This window comes from Podarcis cretensis, assembly GCF_951804945.1.
Source record: "Podarcis cretensis genome assembly, chromosome: 16".
Classification (NCBI taxonomy): domain Eukaryota; kingdom Metazoa; phylum Chordata; class Lepidosauria; order Squamata; family Lacertidae; genus Podarcis; species Podarcis cretensis.
In genome coordinates, this window is record NC_137186.1 from 11488990 (window position 1) to 11510194 (window position 21205).

A 21205-nucleotide genomic window follows, 5' to 3' on the forward strand; every position below is an offset into this window, starting at 1 on the left:
TATATGTTGGAGGGACACGGGTGGAGCTGTGGGTTAAACCACAGAGCCTAGGACTTGCCAATCAGAAGGTCGGCGGTTCAAATCCCCGTGACGGGGTGAGCTCCCGTTGCTCGGTCCCTGCTCCTGCCAACCTAGCAGTTCGAAAGCACGTCAAAGTGCAAGTAGATAAATAGATACCACTCTGTCGGGAAGGTAAACGGCGTTTCCATGCACTCCTCTGGTTCGCCAGAAGCGGCTTAGTCATGCTGGCCACTTGACCTGGAAGCTGTACGCCGGCTCCTGCGGCCAATAAAGCGAGATGAGTGCCGCAACCCCAGAGTCAGTCAAGACTGGACCTAATGGTCAGGGGTTCCTTTACCTTATATAGGTTGGAAGCCAGGGACAACCCAACCACTCTGGGCAGGATATAAATAATAAAAAAATTATTATCATCATTATTCCTTTACTTTCTTCATAAACATGGTGAGCCAATCTCACTCCAATTAGGGTGAGGGGAGGTCACTGCTCATTCTGCTGAGTGGGGCAGTTCCCAGAGTTCTGTCCCCCAAAAATCCCACTCACTGGTACCTCCAGTTATCGGCCTGTGTTATTGGCTCGCTCCTGTCCCTTCTTTCCAGCAGACCCCTACGTCAAGGTGAACGTGTACTACGGCAGAAAGCGCATAGCCAAAAAGAAAACTCACGTCAAGAAGTGCACTTTGAACCCCGTCTTCAACGAATCCTTCATCTACGACATCCCCGTGGATCTCCTCCCGGACGTCAGCATCGAATTCCTGGTCATCGACTTCGACCGCACCACGAAAAACGAAGTGGTGGGCCGGCTGATCCTGGGAGCGCACAGCGTCACGGCGGGCGGCGTGGAACACTGGCGGGAAGTGTGCGAGAGCCCCAGGAAGCAGATCGCCAAATGGCACAGCTTGAGCGAATACTAGCAGGGTGAGCGGGGGGGCACCGGGCGCTTGCACCAGACGCCCCCGCGCAAACAGACACTTGGCCTTTCATTTCCTCCTCCTCCTCCTCCTCCCGCCTTCCGTCTTAGTCGTAGAAACTTAAAGGTTTCCGTACGAAGCAGCTGATCGGTTCTCTCTAGTGATGTTTAACTTTTGCAGGGCACACTAAAAGTTCTAAAAAAAAGAAAAAGGGAAAAAAAGAAACTTACAAAAAGTTAAAAAATAAAACTTAACAAAAAAAGAGCATTAATTTTAATAAATACCACAAAACATATATATATATATAAATATATATAATAAAATTAAAAGGTGTAACCGCACTGTTGCATGCCGAATACAAAAGTTAAAAAAACACACAAAAAAATAATAATATAACTTTACCAATATCAAAAGTACAGTTTTTAATACGATTTATCTGTCACTATGAAAGTCGTGTTTTGTGCTAACTGTATTTGTTGGTAATTCACCTCAATTGGCCTATTCAGCTTCTTTCCCAACTTATTCTTTTTAAAAAATAATAATAATATTGGATTCTGGTGTTGAATCGCTGGTTCTTTGTTGACATCGTCTGCCCATCCCCTTCCTGTTGATTCTTTGCAATTCTTTGTGACTTGGGTGATCTAATGCTGTTGATGTACATGCAATGGTTTTGGGGCATCTGTCTTGGATCAGAGAGATCTCAGAGTGGATGGAAATGGTTCTTGTGAATTATAACTGCTGCTGAAAGCAATTCCCTCCCTGTAAAACAGGATCCTGGAATAATTCCTTTGTCCTTGTTGTCCAGAACATTGCAAGATGCTCTCCACTTCCGAAGCAGTCTCTTTCAAAGAAAAAGACTTCATTTGGAGTTGGACCAGGAGGCATCTATCTCCCTCTTAATCTTTCAAGCCAAGTCTTTGTCCTGTCTCTACCATGACTAGAGAGCAGGCCTCTTAGGTGTTGCTCATCTCAAGCAGGAAAGTGCCCCTTGAGCTGTGCTGCCTGAAGCAGTGGTGCAGGCTACTGACGTAGCAGACCCGGCCCTGCCAATAGGCGATTAGACAGGGTTGCATGTGCATTGATCCTAATGCCTACAAGGGTGGCAAGCAGGTAACTCTCACAAAGATCTCACCACCAATGTTTATTTACTATTACTGTTGTCATTAATTAGAGCCTGGCCGGCTTCCCATGCATGCTTCACAGCTAGATCAGCCGACAGAAATAAATAGCCACTGGAGATCTATATCTAGGCAAGAGTTTTCCAGATCCACAACCTCCCCTTGCAACATTCTGGGCACCTGAAATGCCCCACCAACATTTACTGGTGACGGAGTGTGCAAGCTTTCAAGCTGACACAGAAGCCAACCCCAGATAGGGCAAGATTGTCTGCTGAAGAGCTCTGCGTAATCCAGAAGCCTGCAACTTCCACATCAACAGATAGGGCTGAAAGAAAAGTCAGTCTTCCCTACCCAGCCTCCTTTCCCGTAAGCCATTTGCGAAGCAAGGCAGATCCAAGTTAAGGGGGAAGCCACGTGGGAAATGGGTGTTTCAGTATTCGCCAAGTCACATCCATGCACTTAACTCATCCTGTGCCCTGTACGCTGTAAATACTGTATCATACTTTAAAACAAAAACTAGGAGAAATCGTTTCAGTGGTGGGGAGGCACCTTGGCCGCAGAGAGGTTAACTGTCACAGCACAGCCCCATGGGAGGTAGCTCCATTTAACACAGAGCAAACCCATTGAAATTCAGGGGCCTAAGGGAGTTGTGTCCATCAGTTTCAATGGGTCTGCTCCGTGGAGCTCTAACATTGGATGCAACTTTGTGTTTGGGGGAGAAGGAAGACTACTGGAAACCCAGCCCTTCCCTCCCTAAAAGCCCTTGGGGGTTCAGTTTCTTTCCATGCTTGCTCTAGTTCAGGCACCCCCAAACTCTGTCCCTCCAGATGTTTTGGGACTACAACTCCTATCATCCCTAGCTAACAGGACCAGTGGTCAGGGATGATGGGAGTTGTAGTCCGAAAGCAGCTGGAGGGCCGAGTTTGCCTATGCCTGCTCTAGTTTCTGAGTCTGGAAACGGAGTCACATACAACCCCCCACCCCCGTCCAGGAGAGCTAGAGGGATCAATGCCCAGGACGCATCAACTCACCCCCATTTCTACCTCCCATCAAACCAGGTAGATCTCTCGTCAATTCGCAGTTGGTTGGCAGGAGCTTCTCACTTAGCTAATAGCAAAAACTTCACCCTTCAGAAATAGAGCCCTGGAGGGGGAGCTGTTGTCTCCAACTAAGTGCTACTCAGAGTAGACCCACTGAAATTAATGAGTCTACTCTAGCATGTTTTCTGTCAGTGGCCCCGGGTCCAGTACTGACCACAAATTCAAAGACTGAGCACCTTATCGTTTAATTTTTTGGGAGAGGGGGTACGCCTGCCAGCCTTGGCAACTATTTTTTTTTTTGGGGGGGGGTATCAGGGTTCCAGTAGATCAGCCTTCCTCATGCTGGCTGGGGTTGATGGGAGCTGCACTCCAAAACACCCAGAGGGCACCAGGTTGAGGAAGGCTGCAGGAGAGTGTTGCTGGACTACAACTCCCATCATGCCCAGCCAACTTTGACATTGGTTAGGGATGCGGAACACAGTAGTGAAGAATGCTGATCCTACAAGCCCAAAGCCTACCAACGCCAGCCCTAAAGGATGTGTTGCAAGGTAAGCTATGAAGCACTGCTGTAAAATGGCTGGGTGACCTCAATACCTGCAAGTCCCGTCTGTCCCAAGTGCCATGGCTCAATGACCAGGGGTGATGGGAATTGTAGTACAGCAACACTTAGAGGGTTTCCCCCAGCCCAGGAGTAAGATTTATTGAGAGACAGACACTCAGAACCATTTCAGAACGGGGAGAATTAGGACCTCTTCTCTGCAAAGGCCAGGTTGGTGCCGAATTTGGAATTCAAACTGATCATCTTGACGCTTAATCCTTACATCACCCCCTTCCTCCTCAACCCAATTTTGACCCCTATTACAGATAGATTAGGGCTCATCTTTAATTATCAATTTTAATTATCCCCGCTTTAAAAAATAAAAAAATTCAATGCAAATAAAACCCTTCTTTCTTAAGCCTAAATCATCTCTCCTTCCTCCAGCTGTAAAGAGGGGAAAAAATGAAGTTGTTGTCAAGGAAATGTGCTCAGGGTTAAAATAGATTTAGGCTTATTGGGCAGATGTGAATAGATCCATTACTCCTCAGGAATAATGGGGAAATAAAGAGGGTCAGATAACAGTCGGGTTTTGGGTTTGTTTGTTTTTATTAAAAAATGTATTGACAGCTGCCTCACTGTAATATCTCCCAAATGTGGGTCATTTTCGGTTGGGATTTTGTTTTTTTTCCTTTTCACCTCATGTCTATTGTAAAATTAAAAAGAAAAAAAAAATAACTTGGACAAGTTACAACTTGGTGTCAAAACAAAACAAAAAAAGAAAAAAAAATAACTTGAACCGTTGTACAACTGCATAATGCTGTAATGCTAACCTAACAAATATGTAATGCTACCTGTAATGTCAAAATTGTTTTAACGCACATTGAGCGTTCAAATAAAGATGGAGTCACTTTAACTTTACTTACTGATCGCAAAATAATTATTTTGAGGTTGCTGGAGCCACACACTTTCATCAACAGAGGGCCCCACTGCTCAGCAGTAGAGCGATCTCCTTTTGAAAGGATCCCACATGGCAGAGAAGAAGTGAGGGCAAGGAGGGGGAAGAACGTCCATTAAAACAGACATGAACAGGATAGACTGAGTAGAAGTTCCCTTCCTGTTTGCAGAAGACTCGGTTGGGTCTGCAACAAAGTGTTGCTGCGCAGCACGCTCCTGTTCAGGACCACTGTTCTGTCTCCTGCACAACACATGCAAACAGAAGCTCTTGTGATCCCTCTTCACAAGCAGCTCTGGCAATTGTCACTATGAGAACAATTCTCAGCACCCATAAGAACATAAAGCATGTTAAGGAAAGGACAAAGAAGGACTTCCTTTTATCGGCCCTTAACAAACTACAGCTCCCAGGATTTCTCAGGAGACGTCCTAACTTGTTTAAAATAGCATTGCAATGCTTTAGATGTATGGTTCAAATGTGGCCCTAATGATCTCGAGGTAAAGGAGGGTAAAGGTAAAGGTAAAGGGACCCCTGACCATTAGGTCCAGTCGTGACCGACTCTGGGGTTGCGGCGCTCATCTCGCATTATTGGCCGAGGGAGCCGGCGTACAGCTTCTGGGTCATGTGGCCAGCATAATCAAGCCGCTTCTGATGAACCAGAGCAGCGCACGGAAACGCCGTTTACCTTCCCGCCGGAGCGGCACCTATTTATCTACTTGCACTCTGAAGTGCTTTCGAACTGCTAGGTTGGCAGGAGCAGGGACCGAGCAACAGCAGCTCACCCCATTGCGGGGATTTGAACCACCAACCTTCTGATCGGCAAGTCCTAGGCTCTGTGGTTTAACCCCCAGCGCCACCCATGAAATAGATTTCAGCAAACTATTAGGCAAATCCTGTTAACAGGAAGAACAGCTCAATAATGGAGCCTACATATTACCTGGAAGGGTGATGGGTGTCCCCCCCAGTGATCTTCAAGCAGCTCTGGATTTCCTGCGTCCAGCAGGGGTACGGACTAGTTAAGTCTGCAAGCCCCCCCAAAAAGCACACACACTTTCATTCTAAGAGAGCAGGCTGGGGCAGACCCTCTCATGCAACACACATTTTATCTTTGGAGGCACTTTTAAAAAGGGGGAACATTCAAAAATGGGGGGGATCCACCTGCACTTTGACGTGGTACAAGCAGTGCTTTTTCCTACAAAAATGTTTAGGGGCACTCTCATTTTCCGACTTATATTGAAGTACTGCCCCTCAATGAGGCCAAACTTAAGATTCATAAAATGTATAGGGGTATGCATACCCCTGCATCCCCCCAGGAAAAAAAAGCACTGGGCACAAGCCATTCTGTCACTGCATTCTGTTGCACAAGCTAGCTCATCATTTAGGGTCAAGAATGGGGTCACACGTTCTGGCTTCAAACCTGGCGCAAAAATGGAAGTCAAAACAATAGAGTGCTCGCTCACTGCCTGCTCAAGATTTCTGCTCCTTTTTTTGTTTCTCTCTCTCCTAGCAGAATTTGCATTGTTTTTAAAAGTCAATGAACCCTTTTGCCATTCACCTCAAGGGGAGGCCATCTAGCGGTTCAGCTCGTTGTCACATGCAGCTGTGCATCCCGGGCGCACACTCACGCACACAAAACACACACAAACATCGGCCGCGCAGCCTCACTGGAAAAGGATTACCTCATCCATTTTCAGTTCTATTTGTCTGCTGTGACAAGGGGCATCGAACTCCCCCAAGGGAAGGAACACAGATTCCCTTCTCTCTCCTGCCTCCCCTTGTTGGTGAAATGAACAGGAAACTATTTTCAAACCCAGCAGGAGGAAAAGACTAGCAAGATGCCTAACATGGAAAAAGCCATTTCTTTGATATTTGGTGTGTTCAATTCAATTCGATTCTTCCCATTAAAAATAAATGCAGTTTTAATGGATGCGTTTGCTTTTTAAAATTATTCGTATGGGTTTGCCCATCACCGCGGAATCAAATTGATACGGGTCAAAATGTAAAGCCCTTGTCACATTCAGAGCCACCCTCCCCAAGATCTCCTAGCCAAGATCCAGTTCACTGCCTACAGAACGTTGCAGCAGGGGAAATGTTAACAAGCTCCTAAAACGTGTAATCCATAACAGGAAACAGAGCAATTGGGTTGTATCTGACATTAGTCCAATTCAGACTCATTGAGATCAATATACATGGATAATTTAGTCCATTAATTTCAATGGGTTTACTCTGAGTAGAAATTACAGCCCATTCTTTCAAAATCCTCTGCCTCTTGGATTGAGGCACACAGGGAGAAATAAAACTGGGAGCCGAAGTTTCAAAGATGATTAAAAGAAATCTTTTAGATGAGGAGATACCGAGCACCACGCAGCCTAAAAAAATAGTGTGTTCTTTCAGATCTGGTCTGAGTCAGAAAAGGATTCCATCAGTGGATTTGGTAAGCAAGAGGGTGAGGATGCGCTGCTATGTTTTAGTATAAAAGTCAATCTTTTGCTTCCTTTCAGGGATTTCAAGACACAGCAGTTTGGGTGTCCTGAATACATGATCAACCAGCAGAGAAATGTATTTTGAGACATAAAAATATGCTTAACGTCAAGACCAAAGGCCCTGCTTATCTAATCGCCAGCGCCTCACAAATTTGGAATGTCTGTACTGTGCATACAAGGGTGGCAAACAAGTGAGGGTTCTCAAGCATTATACCATTTAAACCCTAAAATGCAATCATATACATCAGAAGTGAGGAACTTTTTTCAGCCTGGGGGCCGAATTCCCTACAGTTATAGGCAGGGCCACAGCAACAAATGTAAATTGTAACCTCTTGTACAGCAAGTTATACAGAAGGCTTACACACCCCATCTCTATCTTCCATCCAGACAAGCAAGAGCTGTATGATCAGAGTTCAAGGACACATTGCAGCCAGGCAGAAAAAACTCAGGGTGTGATGAAAGGCTGCTGAGGGGGCATGACCTGATCATTCCAAGGGCAAAACAGAGACGCCTGGAAGGTCGTATTTGGCCTCTGGGTCTGAGGTTTCCCAACCCTGCTGTACAAGTCTACTCAAAAGTAAGTCCCTTTGTGTTTAACCAAGATTACTCCCGCATGGTAGGTACAGGATTGCAGCCTTGGCGGAGCTTAAATCTCAAATTTGTTGCTGCTGATTTTGAATAAATTTCCTTAATAACAAGCCCAACTTACACTTTATAGCATACATTTCCCTGTCTGCACCATTTATTTCCAGGCACCAACAAAAGACCTCTTCATTATTCATTTTTTAAAAAAGCAAGGCAGAGACTAAAAACAAAAACAAATTCTTTATAGTGTCAAATGCAATTCTCAGCTTGTAGGTACAAAAGTGTATGTGGAGCATAAAAATCATGAATTGTGCCCCCCCCCAAGTGCTTATCATTCAAATGTAATTATGATAAGGAAAATAGGGATCAGGCACGTTCACAAGTTAGCCCAAAATGTAACAATGAATTCTGAAAAACCACAAATTTAAGGCACAAAGTTTTTCACTCTCCCCAAAAGGCATCTCTTAGCTCCATTTGTTCTTTATTTTGTTTCCTACAGTAAATTGCAGGTTTTGAATTATAACCACTTCATTTAAGTCACCTTGACTTGAATATTAAAGAGAACATTAAAATTTCCTTTAAGAAAATCTGTGATTTATCCACCATGTGCCAAAAGAATCTGATTCAACACTAAATAAAATTTATTAAATTATATAGGTTGTGATCTGTTTCTAAATTAGTAGCTATGGAAAGTATCCAGAATTGATCATTAAGTTAATATACTAATATAAATACACCATATATTGTTATACTCAATAAAATACATTTGAAATCTTCCTTGCTAAATGGAATGTGTGACTCCACCCGCCTCCAAAAAACACACACCCAGCTGCTCAGTAGAATTCATAATGCAAATAAGATTTATATATTAAAAATACCACAACTGGTACAACTTGGTAATTCAAGAGCAATACAAAATATACTTCAAGAACCCAAGAAGTGCCTCTATTTTATTATTGCTTGATTAATTTCCTAAAAAGTAACAGAAAGATTTTAACTCTTTTTCCTGTCGTTCTCTGACCAGGGAGATCAAGCAAAGAAACTTGGCAGGAGGTTTGAGAAAAGGCTGATGTATCCAGCTGGCTAACTGTATCATCTGACCCCCCCCCCCTTTAAAATCTTTTGCAAAAGGGTCACATTTGTAGTATAGTAACTGAAACCCAGGGATAGAAATTCAGGTTTGATACCAGCTAAAAGAGGACCTACTCTATGACTTCTTGAAGGCACTTGGGAATTTAATTCAAGATGGATTTGCTTATTCTTGACACTCGAACGATATGATATTGGCTTGGTGGTTTTTAAAAACCATGTATTTGTCAAAAACCAGGCAATGTTTAAACTCTCCAAGGCACGCGGCTCTTCTGGTGTATGAAAAAAAAAATGCAAGGAAGTGGCAAGAAATTGTGTGGCTTTCCCCATGGGGTTTGCTACATTTTCAAGTACAGGCTCGAGTCCTGAATAAACCCTCTCTGTGCTCCTTCCAAAGTGTTCCCCCTGCACCAAAATCACAGTACAAAATCTTTCACTTTGCGATCAGCACCAATACAACTCTGTGTGCGTACAACACTTTCGTTCTAGGATGTCAACACTGAGGTATGATCCACTGACCCAGATACTTTAGATTAGAACCAAGGCCTGAGATAAAAGCATGCGTTAGCTGCATTATACCAAATCAGACCATCCCTTTTCCTAGCCCAGAATTGTCCACTCTTCAGTAGCAATGGCTCTCCAGGTTCCCAGCATAAGGACATAAAAAAGCCTGCTGGATGAGGACAGTGGCCCAGCATCATGTTCTCACAGTGGCCAAGCAGGACCTGGGAGCGACGGCACTCTCCTCTCCTGTGTTTTCCAGCAACCGTATTCTGAAGCACACTGCTACCATCAGTGGAGGTAGCAGAGGGGGGCTTTCCCAGCCTTGCTACCAAAGATCCTTTCTGAACTGGACTGACCTTGGATTTTTCACAGCGAAGACAGCTCCTGTGTCCACCCACCCAACTGTGCCATGGGTCAGCGGGTCAGCTTCCAACCAACAGTCCGTCGACAATACCCTTTCGCAAGAGCCACTTGACACCACCACTCTCCGACTTCCCAGTAACAACCACTATTCCCACTTCAACTCTTTCCTGCTTCGCCTTTCTATTTTTCACTGGTCACAGATCACCACCACCCCTCAGAAGGAGACAGGGAAACTTCCTAACAAGAAAGCTCTTGCCGGCAGTTTCCTATGAATTTCAGAGACTGGGACGAGAATCCCAGAAAGTGGTGCAAGTTTATCTGCAGTTAATACTGCACAATCCAGTACTCTCCACTCCCCATGGAAGGGAAAAAACGGTAACCTTTCCTACAAAATCTAAAAGAATATGGCACTGGGAAAAGTTTTTAAAAAAGAGACTACCAATGCATCTGGAGTGTCAGAAACAGTCAAAATTGCACGTGCGAAGAAACTTGTGCAACAGTCATGCATACTTGAAGGGCTCTTGCCGTCTCCTGTTCTTTGAAGTTTTCAACAACTTTGCTGACAGACACTGATCTGCTCATCCCCACCCCGAGAGGAATCAAGTTAGTGGAAAAATACACAAGGATAAAGATTTGGCACAAATCTTGTAGCATTCCTGCCCCACACTTGAAGCAACCAATTGTTGCAAACCTGCTACACGAGTGGCCCGGGAATCCCAACAGATCAACTTCATCAAATTCATGTACATTTTGCTACCTTCCTAGGGGTAAAAAAAATAGCTTATGCAACAAGGCTTCTGAACTATACCCCTCTGAAATGCTGTTCAGACACCAACACCCAAATCCAGAAGGTATCATAATGTTGGCAACTGTTTAAAATATCAGACCAACTGGCACAAGCCAACCTTGCGAGGCACAAAATACATGTTGGCTATGCGTTTTGCACTTATTTGCAAAACTGATTTATGGACATCTGGATCAATTGTTACTTTTCTTTGCCAAGTCTTCTCCAGGAAGAAACAGATTAAACAAACTTTCGAAGCACGCAATGTAGCGCGAGACTCTTGATGGAAGGGCCGAATCACTCCATCCAGTTTTGAACACACAAAAGTATCTCGATTGGTACGGTCAGCAGAAACAAGCACAAGGCTCCAAAGGGCTGCTGGACTGCTTTGGTTCTCCTGCAAGCCACACAGTTATTTGGCTGACAAGACATATTTGATTCATGTCACAGAATTCTTATTCTTCTTCCGGAAGGGAGATTTCAACCTCTTCCACACACTCGTCCGAGGCCTGGATTTCTTTCCCAGCGCCATGACTGCTTCCTTCTCCTTCCTCCGGATTTCTCGAACCAGAGTGTGAAACACATCATCGATATAGTAGCGAAAGGCAGCTGAGGTTTCAAAGAAAGGGCAGCCAAACTCGCGTGCCAAGGCTGAACCTTCTTCCTTGGAGACCTTGCAACAAGAAAAGCACATGTTGGTCAGCAACAGGAGAGGCGGCCATTTCTTTTAGCCAAGCCCACTTTTGCTTTTTACAGACTCCTTCACACAGCCTGAAAATTCCTGGAATACTGCCCTTTCATGCTTCACTCTCTGTACTCATCGTCAACATCCATCTTTTGCTATATATTTCTGACATTCCTGCTTTATGCCAAGGCTCTTCCTGATCTTTCAAACATTTGAAAGGAAATGCCATGCTTTCATGTTAGATTTTAAGGGTTTTTTTTACAGTAGGAATCATGCAGCTCTCAGAAAGCACTAGATTTTGGCGCAGTGAAACGTTATTGGGAATATACAGCTATAAAAGTTCTCTTTTCTCCCCTCTACAAAACTCACCATGGTCACTGTCTGTTCTTGGTGGCATTCTCAGCACCTGAACTTCTGCCAAATCCTTCAAAGTATGTGAATGTCCATTTCCCAATAACTAAGTTTATAAAGGAAGGAAGGAAGGCTTTGTGTGCAATTTTCTTGGGCACTCCACTTTCTAGTAAGCCTCAACAAAGTAGCAAGCTACATATCACATTCTATTACATACACTTTTTTATTTTAGCACACTTCTTCCTTACCTGTTGTGTGGCATGGCTTTACTGTTTTCCGCATCTTTCAATGCTTACCTGGCACATGCATTTTCTGCTCTGCTTCCTTACTTACACATCTGGTATCTGCATGCATTTTCCCAATCCTATTTCAATCTTGAGAGAAGTCCCAATTGTTCCCAATGTTTGTTTTTCAACATGCTCCCTGCCTCTTGCAGCATCCTACTTACTCAGCAGCAAGAACAAGGGGAAAGGGACCAAGACAGCATATCCCTGGGTATCCCTGGGGCTTGTGGGAATGCAACTACTATGTCTATTCGAAAACAAAATTGTGAGAGCTAAGACCGGCTAGAAATTCTTTAACCAACAACCTCGCCTTCTAGGGAAGGCTATTTGCCTCCCTTTCGATATGAGCAAATCCAAAGATTCGGTTCAATTCCTATCATCCTCTATTTGCAAATCACCAACATACAAGAAAAGGAACTGAGCAAAGAATTAATTCTGAAGCATTCTTTACCTGCCTGAGGCGAGCTAGATCAGACTTGTTCCCCACAAGAACCACGGGAGTCTCATCTGTACGACGAACACGGTAGATAAGCTGCTTGAACTCACGCACTTCGTGGAAGCTTCGGCGGTCTGTGATTGAGTAACAGATAATGAACCCTTCGCCTGCCCTCATGTATTGGTCCCTCATGGCGGTAAATTCTGCCTAGGAAGTAAAACAACAAGAGTATATTCCAGCTCCAGGATTTTTATGGAATACCATAAGACTGCCCATTCAGCAAAAGGTCTGTAAGCATGCTGCACTATCATCATGCAGGCAAATAGATGATTTTCTATCACCATCTGAAGACCTTATGTAAACAGGCCTATGCAACTCTTTACCATTTTGCACTGGGTTATGGTGTTTTACTGTATGCACTGTTGTAAATAATTTTATAAATAAATGCCCATGGTTACAGTGGATTGGGCAAACTAGCTTCTGTCCTGTGCCTACAACACAGATACTATAAAATGCATGTTCACTGCTGGCAGTGCAAGGGTAAAGTAGTGTGTCTTCAGTATATGAAAATACTTCTACAACAAGATGCCAGATGGCACTCTCAGCCACCCATGTGGGGATAATACTGACCCACCATAGAGAATTGTTTTAAGGATCACAGTCAGGTAAATGTATGTAAACTGCTTTGAATGAGCAAAAGCAAAATATAAAATGTACAGTGGTTATTATATACCTGGCCTGCTGTGTCTAAAATGTCCAGATTAGCAGGTTCATCATCAATCCTTATTCGCATTTTGTAAGCATCCTCTAGAGAAAGAAATACAAACAAACATTCAGCACGGTCTAGTTATCAATGTCTTCATGAGCAAAGGACAACTTCAGACGTGTTCACAACAGAGACCCATAGTTACTGCTTAAGTGATTGTTGCGCTCATGGTTTGCCTCAAATGTTATTGTGCTTTTTTATTTTAAAAAAAACTCTCACAAACGTGAATATTTTTTTTTGCCAGTTGATACAGACACTGATGTGAATGATTGACAATACCTGGGAACTTCCACCTGTGGCTCACAAGTACCTCTTGAAAAAATATTTAATACAGTATATTAATAGTTACGATGAAATTCTTCTTTCAATTACACACCCACGACTTTGCAGTGTACCATTTGGGCCCAGAGCCCATTTACCCGCTAGTGAGCTGCCCTTGCTGCCTTCAGAATAGGAATGCCCAGAGCTCCTCCACATTGGGAGAGTAAACCGCTGGTGCAGAGAGCCTCCTGTACTCATGGAAGCCTCTCACATGTTTCAGAGCCCAGGCCTTTGTAAAGCAGAAGGACCCAAGTTCAACTCTCAACTTCTCCACTTAAAAGAATAATCTCAGGTACCAGAGTGCTGTTGCCAATGACCAATGGAAGTTTCACGCATCCAGCACCATTTGATTTATACCAATCAAAGCTAGTATCACTGACAGGTGACTATCATTAATATTGTCTGGGGGAAAAGGTTCAGAAATTAAAAGACACTTTTAATGTCAACACTAGCAAGGCTTCCCCATTTTGCAGGTTGGGGGTTCCTACCGGCCCCAGATTTTCTTTTTCTTTTTCAATCAGCACACCACTGGTTGGAAGAGGAAGCAGAAGAACACACTCACCGATGGTGGGGTCATGGTCTTCTGGGAAACGATGACTAATGAACTGCATGGTCATGGCTGAAAGGAAGGCACAAACATATTAAAATGAACGAAAGGCAGAAATGGCTATCATCACAAGATGTAGCACGTGCTACTGGGATAACTCTGTGCACAAAGCCTTGAGTTTCTTTCAAAACGGACAGGCCACAGATGTGACCAGACCTGCCATTTTAAATATAACTCGCCATGGTTTTTTAAGGGGAGAAACATTACAACAGCTCCCAATCCATTTCCAGGCACAATTCAAAAGGCTGGCCTTGTCCTTTAAAGCTCTATAAGACTTAGGAGTATGCAAATGCTGTAAGAAAAATACATTATAAAAATCGTCCCATCAGGGGCCTTGGAGAGGCGCTCCCAGTTAGGAGCAAACAGTATTGCGCAAGATGCACCAATATTCTGACTGCGTAATGCACCTTCATGTTGGTTTGGGGAAAATATTTTCCTGCTTACAGAAAACACTTCAAGGTTGCTAACAAATACCGCCAAACAAAGCAAGCTCTAGGATGAAAGTCTGTGCCAACCTTGATTCCTTTTAAATTTGTCTAACAGAGCGTAGCGTCCTTAAACAGATTTATAGATAATAGCAGTAATAACATAAAACAGAAGTAGTAGATAAAAACCAATTGAATCATTACAACTACTTTCATATTACATGCTAAAGAGCACGAAAGTATTTGTCCCCTCATCTTGTGGCAGGGAGTCCCACATGAGAATCACTCCCGTCATAATAGACAAGAGGAAAGTTGCCCTTTACAGGATTGAAGTGGGAAAAACTCCACATCCGTGTGGAGGCATGGAGGCCTCAGGGTAAGATACAACATCAAAAATTGCTTTGAAAGGGGATGAGATAAATTCATAAAGGCCAAAGCTGTCAATAGTTTCTAGCCAGGATGGTTATGTTCTTCCTGTTGCCACTTGAGAGGCAAAAAGCCTCTGAATCCCAGTTGCTGGGAACCACCAACAGAGAGAGAGAGAGGCTTCTATACTTCCTGATTATGGGCTTCCTAGTGCCATCTGACTGGGCACTGTGAGAATAAGGTGCTGGACTAAATGGGCCACTGGTGCTTGATCCAGCAGAAGAAAGATTCAGATGGGGGACTTCCCAATTCATAGGTCAGTCTCTTAGACTGCACACCTATATTCAGTTTCCTGAATATAGTTTCCTGAATATTCAGTTTCCTGAATATGGGTTTGCAACCTAAGAGAACTGAGTAAGTGAATTCAATGGAAAGTTCCACTGAACTCAATGAACTTACTTCTGAATAGACATACATACAGAAGAACTGCACTGATGAAACTATGCCGGTTCAGTTCCCTGCTTCACACTCCTTGTTGCTTTGACTGTAAGGAACCTAACACAGCTGCCCCTACATTCATTTTGGTAATCACGTTATAAATAACATTTTAAAAGCTAATAAAAACATTTCAGCAACCTTCCTACCAGATAATGCTTTTATTGTTAATTATTTGACACATTTCAAAGCAATTTAACCAGTTAAGAACAAAACCAGAAAAAAAATACAACACTGTATAATCCAGTAACATAATAAACCTGTTAGGGTTTTAGTCTTGTTTTAAATGTACTTGTTGTTGTTTTAACTGTTTTATATGTAAATCGCCTTGAGAAGTGGTTTAGAAGGGTTCTTTCTTTCTTTTATTTTCATTTCCCACCCTTGATGTTGTAATCCCAGGGCGCGTTACAACATTAAAACACAGTATTTAAGAACAGCTTAACAAGTTGATTACCACAACAATAAGGGTGAGCCCTACCCGCACCACCAACAAAGGAGCAAGCATCACCGTCAGCGGGCGACTTCTGTGCCAACCTCTAAACTTTTCTGTACCGCCAGGCCTATGCAGAGCACATCCTTCCACAATGGCATGCTGGTGTCCGTTTTCAGTTTATATTCTTGCTTCTAACTTTTAATGATTTTACGATTTGGTTTTATACTTTTGATACTGCTGTTTTTAAAACCGCTGCGATAGGATGCAGCGGTATATAAACAGACTTCATGACTAAATCAATACATGCCTGAGCAAGTAAACAAATAAATAAGGAAGGAAGAGGCTAGCCAGTTACCAAAGACCTTAGTGAGCGAGAGAGTATTGGGCCCGGGGCCTAAGCAAGCAGCGAAGGTATGTTTCGTCCCCATATCATGAGGCAGGGAGTTCCGAAGGTGCCCCTTCCTCCTATTTCCACCCCCACCCCCCCTAAAAAAAACAACCCACGCCCTTCGTATCATTGCCGCGCCCCACCCCGTCCCTCAATGGCGTACATACGTGAGTCTTTTCAAGCCTCCCCTCAACGTACCGCTTTTGCCGACGCCCCCGGCGCCCAACATCACCAGCTTGTACTCCCGGGGCTGCAACGGAGGAGGCGGCGGCGCCCCCCCGACCCCGCCAGGCGGTCCCCGCGGCCCAGTCGGGTCCATGGTACGGATAGCCGCCCGAGGACGGCTCCCCTCAGACGCCCTCTCCGGTGGACAAGAGCGGCGGCAGCAGAGGCATCCCCCGCCCTCGCCGCCGCCGCCGCCGCTTCCTCACCTTCCCGCCCACCTCGGAACAAAATGGCGCCGGCTCGGCTGAATTCCAACCGCCGCCTCAGAGGGAATGGGCGGGGCCGTTCGTGGCCACGCCCCCTACGCGTCGCAAGGGGAGGGGCAGCGCCCCTGTCGTCGCCTCCCTTCCTCCGGGAGTGGGGGGGGTGCCCAAAGAGGATGGAACGTCATCGAAGCCTCGATTATTTCCGGCTCGCAATTGCATTCTTTTTTGCTAATAAATCCATAAGCAAAACCCGTGCCCATAGCTAGGGAAACTGTAGGTTTTTGCGTAAACAGCCTCCTTTTCTTTATTTCAGACTTCCTGAACCTGTGGGTCCAGCCTTACCCCAACCTGGGGCCCTCCAGATGTTGTTGGACTCCAGTTCCCCTCATTCGTGACCGTTGGCTGATGGAGTCCAACAACATCTATTTTAACCCCCCCCCTCTATTTTTGGAAATATCGTTGGGACTCCAGCTCCCATCAGCCCCAGCAGGTACGGCCAACAGTCCAGGATTGTGGGAGCTGTAGTTCAACATTACATTAAGGCACAGGGACCCCTGACCATTAGGTCCAGTCGTGGCCGACTCTGGGGTTGTGGCGCTCATCTCGCTTTATTGGCAGAGGGAGCCAGCGTTCAGCTTCCGGGTCATGTTGCCAGCATAACTAAGCTGCTTCTGGTGAACCAGAGCAGCACATGAAAATGCCGTTTACCTTCCCGCCAGAGCAGTACCTATTTATCTACTTGCACTTTGCCATGCTTTCGAACTGCTAGGTTGGCAGGAGCAGGAACTCACCTCGTCACGGGGATTCAAACTGCCGACCTTCTGATCGGCAAGTCCTAGGCTCTGTGGTTTAACCCACAGCACCACCCACGCCCCCAACATTACATTAGGCGAGCACAAAGGTTGAGGGAGATCACATTTGTTTGATCATTTCTCCAGTTCAATTTATATACCCCAAAGAAACCCAGGGGATGTGTTTTGTATGATTGTTATTTTTAAAAAGTGAATCGGCTAGAACAGCCTTTCTCAACCTTGGCACCCCAGATGTTGTTAAACTACAACTCCCAACATTCCTGGCCACTGGCTCTTCTGGCTCATGGTGATGGGAGTTGTAGTTCAACATCTGGGGGGGGGAGACCCAGTATTCAAGGGCACCTTTTCCCCATTCCTGCTTGAAGAGGGACAGATTCGCAGCACGACCCTAGAAAGGATGACATACCGTATTTTCCGCTCTATAAGACGCACCAGACCACAAGACGCACCTAGTTTTTGGAGGAGGACAACAAGAAAAAAAATATTCTGAATCTCAGAAGCCAGAACAGCAAGAGGGATCACTGTGCAGTGAAAGCAGCAATCCCTCTTGCTGTTCTGGCTTCTGGGATAGCTACGCAGCCTGCATTCACTCCATAAGACGCACACACATTTCCCCTTACTTTTTAGGAGGAAAAAAGTGAGTCTTATAGAGCAAAAAATACTGTACTTGTTGGAGAGCATTAGACTAGGGCAGTGCCAGGTTTACGTGTAAGCTAAACAAGCTATAGCTTAGGGCCCCACTCTCTTGGGGGCCCCCAAAAAAATTAAAGGAAAAAAACACCTGGATGTACATTTCCAAAATATAAGATAAAAAACAAATAAAATAAAACCTACATACAGCAACGGTGTTTTGTTATTTCATGTTATAGCAAGTTTCTAGAGACTAGATTATGAGTCTTTGTAAATTGTGTTTCCAAGGGAACTTTTGTTATTGCCAAATGCCAATGTGTTTGCATTATTAAGTTTGTTATGAATAAAAAATCATTTTAAGTTAGAGCTTAATAATTATTTCACTATTAATATACTTCTTAATTGTATTTCACTATTAATATACTTTGTAATTGTATTTCAGTGCAACAATTACTTAATTAAAATACATATTTTGTTATGTGCAAATGACTTTACGTACCTATTAGGTCCATAAATTACCGTATAGATTCAACACAAAAAACCGTGACAATTTGCTGTTGACAAAGCACAGCTGGACATATAAAGGGCCCCATTACCTTCAGTAGCTTAGGGCCTCATTAAACCTAAATCCAGCCCTGGGCTAGGGCCCGGAAGAGACCAGGCTTCAAATCCCCACTCAGCTCCAAAGTTCTCTGTTCAGCCTCGCCTACCTCACAGGGTTGTTGTGAGGACAACAGGTAGGTGGGTGGGGGAACCAGTTGCAGAACTTTGAGCTCCTTGGAGGAAAAATGTGATATAAACGCAATACTAAATGGAGAGGATATGTTTATGTACACAGTGAAATCCTGAATGTGTCAATTCAGAGGGAAGTCCGTCTATTGAGCTCAACTGAACTTGAGGCAACCATGCACAGGATTGCTTACAACAAAAAAACATTCCCAAAGCGGTGAGCACAGCAGAAGACAATGGAAAACATCCTAATTAGACAAGAGGTCATTCCACATCCATAGATAATGAATCACGATCAGTGAGCGATGTCGATTGGATCCCGGAAGTTTCGGTTGTGCGTGACTCTATGCGCTGGATAGAGCTCTGGCCGGGAGAGTTGTGCGAACTTAGTACTCGGCGTTCCTTCTGCGCAGGCGCAGCAGCTGCTGAAAGTCAGCTGGCCGCTCAAGACACAGCATTGCAAAGGGGAGGATTTTTGTCTCTGCGGATTTGCACTCTTCGGTTGTCCGCATGCCTGTATTACCAACGCGTCCTTCCTGATGCATACGCAAGATATGCAAAACCTCCCTGAGGAACAAAAGCTAAGCTAGCCTTTAGGGCTTGCTTCCGGGTAGACATTTATAAGGTTGCTCTGCGTGTCCTGTGTCTGCAAACCTCTCATATTTACTTGGATTTACGGACAGGATGCTGTTGTCGCAGCGGCAAAAAAAAACCACGACAAAGTTCTAGACAGAGACACTAGATTGAAGCCATTTGACAGTACTTCCATTTGGTGTCATGTTCCCCCTGCCTGGCCTAGGAAAAAGCAGTGAGACTATAACTGTGTTTTATGCCCCCAGTGCAATCAACTACTATTTGAATGAGCCAAGGAAGTGTTCATAAAGGCAAGGTATAAAGCAATACACAATTATCACTGATGGGAAATTGTACAGGGTGGTGGAACAAACACTTCCCCTGCCCCCCCAAGATGATGTGTTTCATGGAGTCCTTCACTCAAGGAGAAAGGTTATCCTTTTTGCACTATAAGGTAAAGGTAAAGGGACCCCTGAGGGACGCAGGTGGCACTGTGGGTTAAAGCCTCAGCGCCTAGGGCTTGCCGATCGGATAGAAAGGTCGGCGGTTCGAATCCCTGCGGCGGGGTGCGCTCCCGCTGCTCGGTCCCAGCGCCTGCCAACCTAGCAGTTCGAAAGCACCTCCGGGTGCAAGTAGATAAATAGGGACCGCTTACCAGCGGGAAGGTAAACGGCGTTTCCGTGTGCGGCTCTGGCTCGCCAGAGCAGCGATGTCACGCTGGCCACGTGACCCGGAAGTGTCTCCGGACAGCGCTGGCCCCTGGCCTCTTAAGTGAGATGGGCGCACAACCCCAGAGTCTGTCAAGACTGGCCCGTACGGGCAGGGGTACCTTTACCTTTTTAAAGGGACCCCTGACCATTAGGTCCAGTCGTGGCCGACTCTGGGGTTGCGGCGCTCATCTCGCTTTATTGGCCGAGGGAGCCGGCGTACAGCTTCCGGGTCATGTGGCCAGCATGACTAAGCCGCTTCTGGTGAACCAGAGCAGCACACAGAATGGCCGTTTACCTTCCTGCTGGAGCGGTACCTATTTATCTACTTGCACTTTGACGTGCTTTTGAACTGCTAGGTTGGCAGGAGCAGGGACCAAGTAACAGGAGCTCACCCCATCATGGGGATTCAAACCGCCGACCTTCTGATCAGCAAGTCCTAGGCTCTGTGGTTTAACCCCCAGCACCACCCGCGTCTTTTTGCACTATAGCGGTGCCTTTTCAAGATCATTTTAACAGGTTTTGCTGAATTTAAATGTTTTTCACCTCCACGCTCCCAACTTCACCCTTTCAATGCCTGCTTAATAGGTGACACAAGGACCCTAACCCATATTTAGGGTTTGTAACTTGAAAACCACGCAGGGGCAGGTAAAGGCTTAAGAGATAATCCAGAAAAGCGGGTGGGGGTGGAGAAACCTGCAGTCCTCTAGATGTCCCTGGACTCCAACTCCCATCAGCCTCAGCCAACCCAGGCAGTGGGTCAAGGCTGATGGGCAGTTGGGACAGCTAGATCCCCACCTGTGATTGAAGGTCTTCATAGCAAGGACTTCTGCATTTTGACACTAACTGCCAAATTACCTCTCTTCAATCATTTGAAAGGTTTGCATAAAAAGCCTTAGCCCAATTGCCAGCAGGTCAGTAACAGGGCCAAAGCTGAAAAGCGTTACAAAACAATGCACGTAAGAGCCCAGGTGGATCAGGCCAATGGCGCATCTAGACCAGGGATAGGCAACCTGAGGCCCGTGGGCCGGATGTGGCCCAATTGCCTTCTAAATCCATCCTGCGGACAGTCCGGGAATCAGCGTGTTTTTACATGAGTAGAATGTGTCCTTTTATTTAAAATGCACCTCTGGGTTATTTGTGGCGTATAGGAATTCGTTCATTCCCCCCCCCCAAAAAAGAAATATAGTCCAGCCCACCACATGGTCTGAGGGACAGTGGACCAGCCCACGGCTGAAAAAGGTTGCTGACCCCTGATCTAGACCAACATCCTGTGCTCTCAAGTGGCCAACAAGATGCCTAAATGCAAAGCCCCCAAGCAGGGCTGTCCCATCACCTGGTATTAGGAGACATACTGCCTCCAACAGCTGAGGAGCCTGGTC

General features: G+C 45.2%; 3 protein-coding genes across 7 annotated transcripts in view; 1 reads left to right on the top strand and 2 right to left on the bottom strand.

The window, feature by feature from the left end:
• The window catches only part of SYT11 (synaptotagmin 11), a 28769-nt gene extending 24227 nt beyond the window's left edge, over positions 1-4542 (top strand). For 2 of the 3 annotated variants that reach the window (XM_079958238.1, XM_079958237.1), the window contains exon 4: positions 621-4542. In XM_079958238.1, coding sequence (XP_079814364.1) covers positions 621-931 — 311 coding nt within the window. In that variant the 3' untranslated portion in view covers positions 932-4542. Of the gene's footprint in view, positions 1-617 lie in introns of all 3 variants that reach the window. The other variant, XM_079958236.1, reaches the window with a different exon arrangement.
• The window catches only part of FCER1G (Fc epsilon receptor Ig), a 74556-nt gene that overhangs the window by 10199 nt on the left and 43152 nt on the right, over positions 1-21205 (bottom strand). Inside the window, exon 6 of one of the 2 annotated variants that reach the window (XM_079958556.1) lies at positions 17757-17850. The exons of the other annotated variant lie outside the window; for it this stretch is intronic. The gene's annotated coding sequence lies outside the window, so the exon portion shown is untranslated. Of the gene's footprint in view, positions 1-17756; positions 17851-21205 lie in introns of those variants that run through there. 2 annotated transcript variants of the gene reach the window in all.
• RIT1 (Ras like without CAAX 1) lies at positions 7866-20596 on the bottom strand. 2 transcript variants are annotated; one of them, XM_079958475.1, is made up of 5 exons: positions 20520-20596; positions 13790-13846; positions 12874-12947; positions 12156-12347; positions 7866-11057 (listed from the first exon to the last, which is right to left on the bottom strand). In XM_079958475.1, the coding sequence occupies exons 2-5, from the start codon at positions 13842-13844 to the stop codon at positions 10824-10826; spliced, it is 555 nt and encodes a 184-aa protein (XP_079814601.1). In that variant the 5' UTR covers positions 13845-13846; positions 20520-20596; the 3' UTR covers positions 7866-10823. The 2 variants fall into 2 exon arrangements, with proteins under 2 accessions (XP_079814601.1, XP_079814600.1); XM_079958474.1 differs by lacking the exon at positions 20520-20596 and adding an exon at positions 16140-16408.

Bases quoted from the DNA above. Each gene is read 5' to 3' on its own strand.
- RIT1 (XM_079958474.1), bottom strand. From the start codon at position 16,260: ATGGACCCGACTGGGCCGCGGGGACCGCCTGGCGGGGTCGGGGGGGCG. The intron at 12,948-13,789 runs GTGAGTGTGTTC...TTCTTTCTCTAG, and splicing joins AGACCATGACCCCACCATCG to AGGATGCTTACAAAATGCGA. The intron at 11,058-12,155 runs GTAAAGAATGCT...TCTTGTTGCAAG, and splicing joins ATCTAGCTCGCCTCAGGCAG to GTCTCCAAGGAAGAAGGTTC.